This window comes from Macaca mulatta, chromosome 11 (genome assembly GCF_049350105.2).
Source record: "Macaca mulatta isolate MMU2019108-1 chromosome 11, T2T-MMU8v2.0, whole genome shotgun sequence".
In the NCBI taxonomy this organism is placed as follows: Eukaryota; Metazoa; Chordata; class Mammalia; order Primates; family Cercopithecidae; genus Macaca; species Macaca mulatta.
The window spans coordinates 69,743,838-69,758,566 of record NC_133416.1 but is presented as its reverse complement, the minus strand read 5'-3'; the positions used below and the strand labels follow the sequence as shown (position 1 = coordinate 69,758,566).

The following is a 14,729-nucleotide window of genomic DNA, read 5'->3' as shown; positions in this document are numbered from 1 at the left end:
TAACCTCAGTCTGCCCAGCAGCTTTTTCTTTAATGTTGTTTCCCAAAGTTCGTTTTCCAGCCCTGATATTCTCACTCTATACACACACTCTTCCTGGCCCATTTCATCCACTTCTATGGTTTCCAATATTATTTATAAACTGATACTCCTAAATTTGAAATTCTAGACCTCCCTCTTACGTGCCAAACCATCATTTTCAAACACCTACCTGTCAGTTCCACTTGGATGTCACACATAAATCTTAAACTTAATATAATGACCACTCTGCCAGGTGCGGTGGCTCACGCCTGTTATCTCAGCACTTTGGGAGGCTGAGGCGAGCGGATCACCTGAGGTCATAAGTTCGAGACTAGGCTGGCCAACATGGTGAAACCCCGTCTCTACTAAAAATACAAAAAATTAGCCAGGCGTGGTGGCACGCACCTGTGATCCCAGCTACTCGGGAGGCTGAGGCAGGAGAATCACTTGAACCTGGGAGGTGGAGGCTGCAGTGAGCCAAGATCACGCCACTGTACTCCAGCCTGGGCAACAGAGTGAGACTTTGTCTCAAAAAATATACATATATAGTGACTACTCATTTTCCCCCAAAACATTTCCTCCTATTTATTCTCTTAGTGATCCACGTAGTTTCCCAGGCCAGAAACCTGGGAGGCATCACACATTTCTCTCTCCCCATTATATAGAAGGTTACCATGCCTTGGAAATTTTTACCTTTTCAGTCTATCCTCTCTTTCACTACTGTCTAACTCAATGCAAGCAACCTTTTGTCTATGTCCACTACTGCTTCGTAACAGAGAACCATCATTTTTTAAACTTTGCTCTTTTTGCTTCAGTCTCAATACCCTCTAATTCTTCCTACCAATGGTCAAGGCAATGTTACTAAATATCAATTTGATCATATTCCCCTTTTTCAAAAAGCTCTAATGACTCCAATCATCTTCAGTGTAAAATTTATTTTACATGGAATACTAAAAACACACGCTATTTCCTCTGCTAGGAATGACTCCCCTCCTCCAACTTCCAGGCTCAGTTAGATACCCCTTGTCTGTACCTGCAAATAGGAAATAATCAAAAAGTTTTTATTCATGAAATACATAAACATAAAGCTTCAGAGGTCTCTTCCCCTGAAGGCCACTGGATATTAATCACATAGAAGTGATTATAGAAGGCTTCAAAGTAATTTTTAAAACAAAGAAAAAAATTTCATACAAATATTCCCAAACAAATTAGCTAGTACAGTTGTACTAAAAAAAGTTATACTGCTAAAACATGAAGATTTATGTATAAGGACTAAGAAAAATAGAAAAAAGAGAAAGAGGTTATTATAAAATGACAGAATAAAGTCATAGCCAGTACAACAACAATTTAATATACAAAGGATAGAGTTATAAATGAAAACAGTAACGTAGGAAAAACCATGTAGAAGTCCAAAGACAGTAAGTAAATATCAGTAAACAAGGCACTATCCTTTATCAATACTCTTTTAATGGTTTTTCCGACAGATTTGAAATCTTTAAATCCAGCTTATTATTAATTTTAAAAAAGAATTACATGGCCAGCCTGGGATACGCCTATAATCCTAGCACTTTGGGAGGCGGAGGTGGACAGATTGCCTGATCCCAGGAGCTGGAGACAAGCCTGGGCAACATGGTGAGACCCTTTCTCTACAAAAAAATACAAAAATCAGTTGCATGTGGTGGCATGCACCTGTAGTCCCAGCTTCTCAGGAGGTTAAGGTGGGAGAATCACTTGAACCCAGGAGGTAAAGGCTGCAGTGAGCTAAGATCCTGCCACTGCACTTCCAGTCTAGGTGAAAAGATCCTGTCTCAATAAATAAATAAATAATTAAATAAAATAACAGTTGAGCACTATGGCCATAAAAGGCAGAAACGACTAAAAATTTGAAATAAAGACTAAATATAAAATGTCTCTGTTAACTAGCTTCTTATACTTTGCCTTAAAGTTTAGTTAGCACCCAAAGAGAAAAATAAAACCAAAATCTTACCAGTTTCTTGAAGAACAAAAGCCAAAATTTGGCACTCTTATTAATTTAATAGGGAAAATTTAATTCAGCCAAACTATTTCTTGAAAGTCAAAGCTTTGTCCTAAAACATCATCATAATTAGGCTAATGATTCTCTTTGTTTTAAACCTATGACACAGTCAAGATCATTTTTCAATTCCTAAAGTAGTGCCCAGTGTCATTGGGTAAGAAATCAAAAAGCTTTCATTCAACAAATTCTTATAAACATGTACCATATACAAAATTATGTTTCAGAGATAATTACAAGAATTACTTTTGCTATTACCTCAAAGACTAGGTGCAATTACAAAATATCTCTCTAGTCAGTGTTCAAGTAAAAACTAATGAGATTTTTTGTGAGTTTGTTTGAGACAGGGTCTCGTTCTGTCTCCCAGGCTGGAGTACAGTGGCACGATCACCACTCACCGCGGCCTTGACCACCTGGGCTCAAGGGATCCTCCAGGCTGGGCATGGTGGTTCACACCTGTAATCCCAGCACGTTGGGAGGCAGAGGTGGGCAGATCGCTTGAGCCCAGTTCAGGAGACCAGCCTGCCAAAACCCTGTCTCTACAAGGAAAAAATAGTGAAAAATTAGCCTGTAATGGTTGTATGCATCTGTAGTCCCTGCAACTTGGGGGGCTGAGTTGGGAGAATCACCTGAGCCAGGGAGTTCGAGGTTGCAGATCGCACCAGTGCACTCCAGCCTGGGCCACAGATACCCCATTTCCAAAAACAAAAACAAAAACAAATGTAATAAATGGGAATTAAATTCCCAAGCTAGACCACAAAAGCCTATAGAGGAACCACAGTTTTTCTATGAATTATTAGAACTGTAAAGTCAGTTCTACAAATTATTGTTGAAATTACAAAATAGTGTTTGATATTTTCTAAATGACAGCATTTCTCTTACAATTAAAACAACTTAATTCTTTAAAATTCTCTAAAACATCCTAATTCTTTAGACTGACTTGTTATAACTTTCAACAGAGGATATAAAAAATAATGAAAATAAATATCAAAACAGACTATTGACCACGTGAAATAAAACCTATCGTAACCGCCATCTTTCCAAAAGTGGCAATTCTGGTTTCCATCACTGGGTAATACTTACTTTATTAAAGATATACAAGATAGAGTTTGTTGAAAACTGATAAAACCAATGCACTTACAGAAAAGTTAATATTCCTTACAAGCCTAAAATCCGAAATTTATTGGTCAAGTTCTAATTACATAATCTTCATAATAATAAAGGTACATTTAAATAAGTATGTAAATATGAAATCCCTCGGTGAATTTTTAGGGCTAAGAGTAAATGATATTGCAGGTAAAACAAACTACATTAAATAGGAATAAAAATAAAAATAGGCCAGGCCTGGTGGCTCATGCCTGTAATCCCAGCACTTTGGGAGCCGAGGCGGGCAGATCACCTGAGGTTGGAAGTTCGAGACCAGCCTGACCAACATGGAGAAACCCTGTCTCTACTAAAAATACAAAATTAGCCAGGGCTGTTTTTGGTGTTTTTTGTTTTGTTTTGTTTAGAGAATTAAAATGGCATTTTAAGAGAAAAAGCAAATAGTAACCAAATGTTAAATATTTCAACTCAAGAACTATTTGGAGAATTTAATTTCCGTGTATTATTTACTGGGGTCTCTTTAATAATACCCTTTTGCTCTGACATCTTTCCCATACATAATATAAAACCATCCTTTAACCCTATTTTACAGCTGGGGAAAAAAAAACCTGAAGCTCAAAGAGGTTAAGATTTATTGCTAGAACTTAAATTCAGGTGTGTTCGCTCTGACTGCAAGCCCAACTTCCCACTACAGCACTGCTCATAGCAAGAAGGTTTAACATGATTCTGTGGATCTTCAATATTCTTCATAAATTAGGTGGCTCTAGATAGTTTAACACGTCAAAGGATTGATAGAGTTAAGCTGAATAATATATGCCAGAAGGAAAACTGTTTCCAATTCAGTGATACGCCACAAACGTGAGGAGTACACGTTTCAACACGATGAGTGGATACTCGTTTTGGGGAGCAACAAACAAGTTTTTCAATTTTGGCTTGGCCACTTTCGAGCAAGAAAAAGGCCAGAATAGGCTAGTGTACAGTACACCTAGCTGGATTAACTGAATAGGCTCACTTCACGAACTTCACTCCTAAACTGGGAGGACAGGAGAGGGGAGAAAATCAAAGTGCCTCAGCTCCCTCCAGTGGAAACTATAAAAAGCCCTTGTGGAACAACCCACCGACTCACAAATCTGGAAAGCTGATGACCGAATGAAAATTAGACAGGACTAGAAACTGGGGTGAAGCACTTGGTCTAACAGGACCAGGCATGCTCACAGTGCCTTCTCCTGACGTCGCCTGAAGCTTACCTCTTTGACAGGTGGGAATTTCTTCTTGCACTCCAGTGACAAGGCGCGCAAGTCGCTCTGCATATTCTCCAGCAGCTTCTTCACCGCCTCGGGGCTGCTGGTGCCAGACATGATCCTCCAAGGTCCCAGCCAATTTCCGAGAGGTACAAACAAGCTCCGGCACGGTCAGCTCCTTGGGGCCACAGGCAGCTCCCCCCAGCTGTCTCTGGTCCTTCAGCAGCGCGCTTCTTGGGCCCTGCAGGGACTCTGCCGGGCCCTGGGCTGCGAACCCGGAGCCTGCTCGAGCGTCCCCCAGCAGCCTGACAGCAACCCCTCCGGCTTCTCTCAGAGGCGCCCCCCGCAGTCGCCCCGCCCCGCTAAGCTCCGCCGGCTCTGGCCGAGGAGCCCACAAGGCGGGCAGGTCCCTCCGCTGCCGCGGGGCCCAGCCACACCGGGTGTCACCAGCTAACCCGGCAAGAAGATTTAGCGCCAGCTCCCCAGGCCCCTAAGACTCGCAGACGCCATTAGCCGAGTCGCCCACAATTCCGAGCGCTGCCGGGACACGTCAGCCGCACTTCCGGGCACCGTGGCCTCCGCCACCGCCGCGGCCAACCCCGGAGGCAGGCCTTCGTCGGGGCGGGGCTGGGGCGTGGCCATGCTCGGGGCTGGCCGGGTTCCGGGTGGGCAGCGATTCCCCACAGCCCCACCCCTGGCACAAAGTAGGCTAGAGGCAGAGTTTGCGGCGTCAAGATTCGCTTCTTTTTCATTAACAAGGGCCTGAACAGAGCCCCTGAGTACTCCTTGGCATATCTCTTTGCATATGTTTGTGTTAATTGTATTTCGGTGTACATAATTTGTTTCCCTGTGGATTGATCTTAACGTGTCTCCTCCTGCTTCATTTCGAATATCTGGACTAGTGGCACCAAATCAGTGGCTACCTCCTGTGTGTGTGTGTGTGTGTGTGTGTGTGTGTGTGTGTGTGTGTGTGTATATATATATATATATATATATATTTTTTTTTTTTTTCTTTAAGCGCAACTGGTGCACTTACTGTGGAGTAGCCTCTGATTTTCCTAATCTCTAAAATGAGACTACCCTCTGCTCCACGCCTTCCGCTGGCTTCCCATCTCACTCAAAGTAAAAGCCAAAATTCCTACTATCACCTACTAGGCGCTACGAGATCTGTCCCGGCCTCTTTACTGGCAGATGCTCCCAGCTAAAAGGAGAGTTTCGGAAGAGTGGGGGCTGCCGGTTCTTCTTCTTTTTAAATCTTATTTTGTTTCCTATGTATCTCTAGCACCTAGAACAGTGTCTGGCATATAGTAGGTAATCAGTACATACTTGTTGAATGAATACCATTACAAAATCAGAAAGTTTCGAGGCTCGAATAGCGCACAGATACATAAAAGCCTTCATCAGGTGTGAAGTGCCAAATAAATGTGAGGCAAAAGCCAAACAGAAAAATTGTCATCTGTATTTCCCCAAGATCCAGGTTGGTCTACTTTTGCCCCCAAGACATTTCGCAGCTGCTGGTCAGAAAACAGAAGAAGATGGAGGAAAAATCAGAAACAGTAGAGATAAAGAAACCAACACCTTCAGACAGCTGAGCTTATGACACCTTTACAGGATGGAAGACGGTGAGCTATGAGATTGTCAGTGGGTAGCACTGTTTGGTTGTAACAGAGCTACTTTGTAAGCTAAATGATTTTATTTTTTTTTCCTTCTGATAAGAAGCAAAGCAAGGATGGATAAAGGGGGCAGATGAGGTAATAGTAGAGAGCTCCTAGAGCGATAATTTTGATCATTTGTGCCTATTACACAACTTCTGGAAAACTTGACAGCTCCTATGGTGTAAGCTTTATGTATGAAAACCTGTGAATTTAGCAAAAAAGTTCAAATGGAATATATGGCAAACATTATTCTTGAGGTCCCAGGGAACTTGTAAAAATGAGGTGCTTTTTTTGGGTGGTGGGTGGAGACAGAGTCTTGCTCTGTCACCCAGGCTGGAGTGCAGTGGCGCGATCTCCACTCACTGCAACCTCCACCTCCCAGGTTCAAGCAATTATCCTGCCTCAGTATCCCAAGTAGCTGGGACTACAGGCGTAGGCCGTCACCCGGGCTAATTTTTTGTATTTTAGTAGAGACAGGGTTTCACTGTGTTGCCCAGGCTGGTCTCCAACTACTGAGCTCAGGCAATCCGCCCACCTAGGCCTCCCAAAGTGCTAGGATTACAAAGGCATGAGCCACAACCCAGGCCTTTTTGTTTGTTTGTTTTTTGTTATTTTAGTAGAGGTGGGGTTTCACCATGTTGGCCAGGCTGATCTGGAACTCCAGACTACAAGTGATCCACCTGCCTCGACCTCCCAAAGTGCTAGGATTACAGGCATGAGCCTGTAATACTCGGCCAAAAATGATGCTTTAATAATTGGGCTAGTGATATAGGATCAAATTTTCTGCCTTTCACTATGTAGCCAACTTTTCTTTTGGATTTTTTACAATTGGTAACTTTGGCATGATTAACTCAAAATCATCTTTAGAATCTTTTACATCTCTTTTCAGAGTTGAGGACATGCAATTGGAATTCATTGATTAAAAACAATACTTAAAATGATTTGAAAAGCCAAATTTTAAAAGTAAGGTGTAGCGGCCAGGCGCGGTGGCTCACACCCATAATCCCAGCACTTGGGGAGGCCAAGGCAGGTGGCTCACCTGAGGTCAGGCATTGGAAACCAGCCTGACCAACAAGGTGAAACCCCCGTCTCTACTAAAAATGCAAAAATTAGCCGGGCGTGGTCATGGGCACCTGTAGTCCCAGCTACTCGGGAGGCTGAGACAGGAGGATTGCTTGAACCTGGGAGGCAGAGGTTGCAGTGAGCCGAGATCACACCACTGCACTCCAGCCTGGGTGAGGGAGTGAGACTCTGTCTCAAAAAAAAATAATAATAAAATAAAAAAATAGGGTGTGGCAAGTACCTATATCTAGTATTCTGTAAATTTCTTTTTTAAAAAAAATACACAATAGCCTTTTATGTACATGTGCCAGGAGAGATTATACTGCCTCGGAAACAATGCATGGCTTTATACCAAAGCCAAGCAAGTTACCTAAGGTAAAAATAATTTTTTAATCTACAAGTTAAGAAATTAGCTAAAGTTAAGAGTTAGCATTTCAAAAAACTGAATATTTTCTCTTTTAGTAGCAAAACCAAATATTCAAATACATATTTTTGTTCTCAAGTATCTCAAGAAATACTTTCAAAATTGCAGCACTCCTATAAATGTCAGTGTAGGTATAAAACACTCCTCTGTAGCGAGTGTTTTAGCGAGTTTACTCCTCTGTAGCAACAAAATCTCTCTTCGTTGAAAATTACGTTAATAAATGCCTGATAAATTTAATGATTTGTTATCATAAATAATGCTTTCACAGCATCATTACATGGTAGTTAGGCCCAGACTCTGAAGTTGGAAAGCTCTAGTTTGAATCTGAGTTCTGCTGGTTTCTCCCTGGGTCACTCTAGCACATTATTTAACCTCTCTAATCTTCACTAATCTTTACTACTTAACCTCTCCATAGCTTTAAAAGAAGAAAACAAAAGTGCCTGCTTCATGAGATAGTTGTGAGGTTAAATGAAATATTGTAGGTAAAGCATGCCTGGCACACATTTTTTTGAGTAAATGTTTTAAATAGGTGGTAGAAAAGAGAACTCTTAAATTTGTAGTCATCACTAATGCCATCTTTTATTAACTTCTAACAGAATTATCAGCGAGTTTTGTCCTAGTATTTAATCTTCTAGTTGAAAATTAGGAAATCCATGTCTTTTTCTGAGTTCTTATTATGAATCTTTTAGAAAATATATCTATTTAACAATGAGTATATATTTACGTGTAATAAGAAAATTTGTCTAATGTCATTCTGAAATATCTTAGTTTAATGATGAAATACAAATATTATTCAACCTACCTTTCTAGTTGTTCAGTCCCTCTGATTTTATCACATTTACTTATTCTCCTCTTAGACTTTTCTTTTACCTACTCCTTAGTTATTAGTGTTTCCCAGAATTCTATTCTCTGCTGTCTTCCCCAGCCCCACTCGCTTGTTTTATTTATTCTCTTTGAGTGATCCTTTGCACACCAATGGCTTCAATTACTGCCAATCTTTTGATATCACCCTGTATAACCTCCGTGTTGATACATATCAATAGAAGGTGCAGACTAGCAGAAATACCACCACACAGACACCACTTCGGTTTACTTATCTAAAGGATACGTAAAGGAATTAGTTGCAATATCAGCTAAGAGATGAAAGTGCAAGTTTCTAAACCTTCCAAATACTCAGACCTTCTGTAATGCATAACATCAGACCTTCTGGAAATTTAATTTTCTCTTCCAGTCCTAGTCTTATATGCATAAAGCTGGACTAGTCCCATACATAGCCCCTTCCCTAGAAACCACTTCACCTAGGCATGGTAGATCCTCAATCACAGAGTAATACAATACACAATATGATAGCTAGGACACAGTTTAGAGGATATTCAGCTATGAACAAATTATTCTAAGCTTTTCTAGGCTAATGCAGTCTAGTTTAGTGTATTCCCAAATTTAGCACGATGAGAATAAAACATGAAACCATAGTCTCGATGTCTCTGAAAGCTATGATGTCAAGCCCTTATACACACTTATAATTACAGAGCTCTTGTCTGAGATCCAGACATGAATATTCAACTGGTTATTGGACATCTTTACCTTTAAGTCTCATTGGCACCTCATATTCCTCCCCAAAAAGGAGTTGATCCTCTTCATACATTACCTTTCTCAATGAAAAGCATCACCATCCATCTGGTTGCCCATATCAAGAAACTAAGAGTCAAACTTGACTCTTCCTTCTCCCTCATCCATTACATCTATGCCGAATCAAGTTCTGTTGATTCTTCCTCTTCATAACTTTCTAATCCATCCCACTTTTCTCTACTCTGACTAACTTGGTTCAGGCATTTACATAGATCACACACACCAAACAGCATCCTCTCCATTTACGATAGGGCACATTCTGAGTAAATGACTCGGTGACTTCACTTCTTCTCTTCATTTACATAGAATATTCGCCAAGTACCAATGGGAAACCTGTAGATTATTGAAACCCCAGAAAATTCTGTAAGTGGGGCTCTTGAGCCTATGCTCCGGCCCATTCCCACACTGTGGAATGTACTTTCCTTCTCAATAAATCCCTGCTTTTGCTTTCCTGGTTTTGTTTGTGCATTTTGTCCAATTCTTTGTTCAAGATGCCAAGAACCTGGACAGTTTTTACTGGTAAAACAATGAGCCATGATCGTATCACAGCACTGTTGCCTGGGCAACAAAATGAGACGCTGTCTCAAAAAAAAAAAAAAAAAAAAAAAAAAAGGAAAGGAAAGGAGGGAGGGGAAGATCTGATAAAGTTTGAGGCCTGTCTCTTCCCTTAATCTATTTTCTGAACATCTTTTTTTTTTTTTTTTTTTTTTTTTTTGAGACGGGAGTTTTGCCCTTGTTGCCCGGGCTGGAGTGCAATGGCGCAATCTCGGTTCACTACAACCTCCACCTCCCAGGTTCAAGCAATTCTCCTGCCTCAGCCTCCCTAGTAGCTGGAATTACAGCATGTGCCACCACACCCGGCTAATTTTGTATTTTTAGTAGAGATGGGGTTTTTCCACGTTGGTCAGGCTGGTCTCGAACTCCCAACCTCAGGTGATCCGCCCGCCTCAGCCTCCCAGAGTGCTGAGATTACAGGCATGAGCCACCATGCCTGGCCTATTTTCTGAACATCTTATTGATTGGAACCTTCCTTTCAGATTGGTTATTTGTTTAGAAAGAAAGAACTTTAGGTTTGTCATAGCACTGCTAGTACATTTCCCTATATGATAACACATATTCTATTTAATTGTAAAATTGTCTGTCTCCCTGCTACACTACAAGTTCTTCGGTGGAAAGGTCCTTGTGTTATTCATAGCTATATTCCTGGCAACCGGTATGTGTTTGTGTGTGTGTACACACACATAACTAAAAACATTTGTTTTAGTTACATGGATTCTTGTTCTTGATCAAAGAGGAGCAAAGGTACACAGAAAGTTATCAAGGCAAGAATTCAAGCAAAAGAAAACAAACTAAGGGACTGGGATATACACATTAGGCAACTTGCTCCCACAGAGGAGACTCAATAAATCTTGAAGTGAGTGCCATCATGTACCTGCCACCGTACATCTTATCCCAAATAGCTGCTTCCTTCCCTCAAGAAATATTTGTTGAGTGAATGGAATGCTGCAACTAAGATAAGCTTTCTGCCTTTAGAGTTTAACACCACAACTGTAAAAATACTAAGCCAATGTTAAAACAACTGTATATGGCATATGGTATTTGCCAGAAGTAAATGTCTTAAATCTTTGAAATAAAGTTTGAATCACAACCAATAATTCTTCTCAAGATCAGTGAATTCGCCTGGCATTGTGGCTCACACCTGTAATCCCAGCACTTTAGGAGGCCAAGGCGGGCGGATCATGAGGTCAGGAGTTCACGACGAGTATGGCCAACATGGCAAAACCCTGTCTCTACCAAAAAAATACAAAAATCAGCCAGGTGTGGTGGCACACCCCTGTAATCCCAGCTACTCAGAAGGCTGAGGCAAGAGAATCACTTGAACCCGGAAGGTGGAGGTTGCAGTGAGCTGAGATAGCACCACTGCACTCCAGCTTGGGTGACAGAGTGAGACTCGGTCTCAAAAAAAAAAAAAAAAAAAAAAAAATGAGTGAAGTCAATGTAAAATTCCTAGCATAGTGTTTGGAACACAACTGGTGCACATAAATTATTAGCTCCTTATAGTCTTAATACAGAGCCAAGAGTAGCCAGTGAATGTTTTCCTTCACTACATTTATGCATTGATTATTGTATATTTTTATTGTAAGACATTTTTGAGGACCTGGTTTTATTTTTTAAAATTATTGGCAAGGCCAGACCTCAGTCGAAATGTGGAGTAGGAAGTTTCCAAGGCTCATTACCCTTCACAGAAACACCAAAAAATGAACAAAAAACTGTCAGAATCCCCTTCTTCAGAATCTGGAAAATAGTCAAAGGTTTGTAGCAACCAAGTGAACACTGAATTAAGAAAATGACTTAAACCAGTAGGAGAGCTTTGTGGCATTTAACTTAGCTTTGCCTTACTCACATTCCCAGAATAGTAGCAGGTCTTCTAGATGGCAATCTACATTCCTGCTGGGGGTATCTGGTTCTGGAGGAAATAGAGTGGACCTTCTTCCCAAAGAATTGTGTTTGTTAGCTGCAATATGTCTGGGAGTTCCCTAAAGGACTGAAAAACAGGATTGCCTTTATTTCACCTTACTCAGAACTCTTTTGGGGCAGAAAAATGGTTAAGTGAGGGCATTCTTCCAAAACATTGAAAGGCAAATAAACAAGCTTAGGAAAATCCCTCTCTTGAATGTATATAATATACATATTTAGACTGTAAACTGCCAGATTGCTTTACAGAATGGACAAATATGTCTGGTCTTTCCCCAGCTGCACTAGGTCCCTGTATCTCCACGTTTCCACCAACACTTGGGAAAATTAGAGTTTCTACTGTGTGTCAATCTAATGGTATAAAATCTCACTGTTTTAATTTGTAGTTTATTACTAATGATTTTGTGCATGTTTTCATGTATGTGTTAAGATTTGGGTTTCTTCTGTGAATCGCCCATTATCATTTGCCCGTATTTCTATTGTATTTTCTTCTTGTTGTTAATTTGGAAGCATTTATCATATGTTCTAGGTATCAGTGCCTCTTTGGCATTAGACAGTATAAATGATTTCTTCTAATTTGCTATGTGTCTATTAACTTTTTTCATAAAGTCCTTTGTTGAAAGGAAATCCTTAATTTTATAAAGTCACACCTTATTCCAAGTCTTGGGACAGAAATTTTCATTGTTTTTTTGTGTGTGTGTCATTCCTTCATCTTAAGGTTTGTGCTTTCTGGTAGTCTTCTCTAACTTTCAACTTTTCTCAAGTTGTTCAAGTTGAAAAGACATGAGCTGTGAGTTTGCATTATGTAGATTTAATTTTACCAGCCTGTTCATGGATTTCAAAGAGAAAGGCACTTTACCAGTTTATATGATGTTTTTGAATAGCCTCTCTCAGTACCACACCCAACCCATTAACAAAGCTGGTAACTAAATCAGACACCATGCAGTCATCAGGATTAGGTCCAAATGAACCTTCCCAATGTTTTTTAAGCAGTGACTATAATCAGAGACTGATTTGTCTCTTTATTATCTGCACTCTTGAAACTTTGACCAGTCTATTTTAGATAGCAAGGCCATAGGGTAGGAATCTTTACTTAGCTTCATGATAGGTGACGGGTGTATTTCGATTAAATTATAAGTCTTCATTGACTTAGGCCCATTTAGCCTTTTATAAGGAGGCATCTCCAGGACCCACAAGGTTGAATGGTTGGTAAATCTCTGGAAGCTGTAGAAAATATGCCCCTAAACCTAATCTGTGTAGAAAACGTATCTGTTTTCTTATGGGTCAGGGAAATCCTCTGTTACAGAGGACAGATAGAGACCAATGGTTTACAATGATTTATTGAGGAGGGGCAATTGAGATCCTTCAACTTTCCTTCCTTGAGGTCTTGAGGTATGAGTAGCAGGAGAGTAGGGCCAACTCCTCAAGTAACTACAGGAAACTGGGGGCCAGAAAAGTAGGTATAGGTTTGGGGAGAAGTGGGTAGACACAAGGAGGTCCAGGCCATGGGGGAGAGAGAGACAGGAAGGGGTTGGAGAAGCAGATTGATAAGAAGAGGGAAAGGAGAAAGGAGTGAGTGTTTCTGATATTGGAGTAGATGAAGGAGTAATAATTGAGGAGGACAAACGAGCCTTGAGAGATTGAATAGCTTTAGATAAGGTTAGACTGAGGCTGAGTGTGGTGGCTCACACGTGTAATCCCAGCACTTTGGGAGGCTGAGGTGGGAGGAATGCTTGAGCCAGGAGTTTGAGACCCACCTGGGCAACATGGCGAGACCCTGTCTCTACAAAAAATACAAAAAGATTAGCCAGGCATGGTGGCACACACCCATAGTCACAGCTACTTGGGAGGCTGAGCTGGGAGGATTGCTGGAGTTCAGGAATTCAGGACTACAGTGAGCCATTGCACTTCAGCCTGGATGACAGGGCGAGATCCTATCTGATATGATTTGGCTGTGACTCCACCCAAATATCATCTTGAATTGTACTCCCATAATTCCCACGTGTTGTGGGAGGGACCTGGTGGGAGATAATTGAATGGGAGTGGTTTCCCTCATACTGTTCTCACGGTAGTGAATAAGTCTTACAAGATCTGATGGTTTTATCAGGGGTTTCCGCTTTTGTCTTCCTCGTTCTCTCTTTACCTGCCACCATCCATGTAAGACATGACTTGCTCCTCTTTGCCTTCCACCATGATTGTGAGGCCTCCTCAGCCAAGAGGAGCTGTAAGTCCATTAAACCTCTTTCTTTTGTAAATTGCCCAGTCTTGGGTATGCCTTTATCAGCAGTTTGAAAATTGACTAATACACTGTCTAACAAAAAAAAAAAGGTTAGACTGAGAAAGACATTTGTCAACTTCTCCATATCAAGAGAAATTAAAGACTTTGAATCCCCAGGATACAAGGGCTTCCCATAGATGAATCAACTTTGGAGAAAGAGGCCACTGTGGCTTCAAATTATTCTTTATAAGATTTTGCCAGCCAGGTGCGGTGGCTCATGCCTGTAATCCCAACACTTTGAGAGCCCAAGGTGGGCAGATCGCCTATGGTCGGGAGTTTGAGAGCAGCCTGGCCAGCGTGGTGAAACCCCATCTCTACTAAAAATACAAAAATTAGCTGGGTGTGGTGGCAGTCACCTGTAATCCCAGCTACTCAGGAAGCTGAGGCAGGAGAATCGCTTGAACTCAGGAGGCAGAGGTTGCAGGGAGCCAAGATCATGCCATTGCACTCCAGCCTAGGCAACAGAGCGAGACTCCATCTAAAAAAAAAAAAACTGTTGCCATTTTTTGATGTTGGACCTAATTAGTGCCATGGTGCTGTGGAGCATATAGTCTGGAAAGGAAAAATTGGACAAGCACCTGGTGGAGTGAGAATTATTATTATTTGAGAAAGAGTCTCACTCTGTCACCCAGGCTGGAGTGTAGAGGCATAATCTTGGTTCACTGCAAGCTCCACCTCCGGGGTTCAAGCGATTCTCATGCTTCAGTCTCCCAAGTAGCTGGGATTACAGGCATGCACCACCACGCCCTGCTAATTTTTTGGATTTTTTGTAGAGATGGGATTTTGCCATGTTAGCCAGGCTGGTCTCCAA

General features: G+C 41.2%; 1 protein-coding gene across 2 annotated transcripts in view; it reads right to left on the bottom strand.

Annotated features, from left to right (window-relative positions):
* Nucleotides 1–4,915, bottom strand: part of MON2 (MON2 homolog, regulator of endosome-to-Golgi trafficking) — a 128,541-nt gene extending 123,626 nt beyond the window's left edge. For both annotated transcript variants that reach the window (XM_015152194.3, XM_015152196.3), the window contains exon 1: nucleotides 4,402–4,915. In XM_015152194.3, coding sequence (XP_015007680.2) covers nucleotides 4,402–4,512 — 111 coding nt within the window. In that variant the 5' untranslated portion in view covers nucleotides 4,513–4,915. The remainder of the gene's footprint in view (nucleotides 1–4,401) is intronic.
* Nucleotides 4,916–14,729: the final 9,814 nt, after the last annotated feature.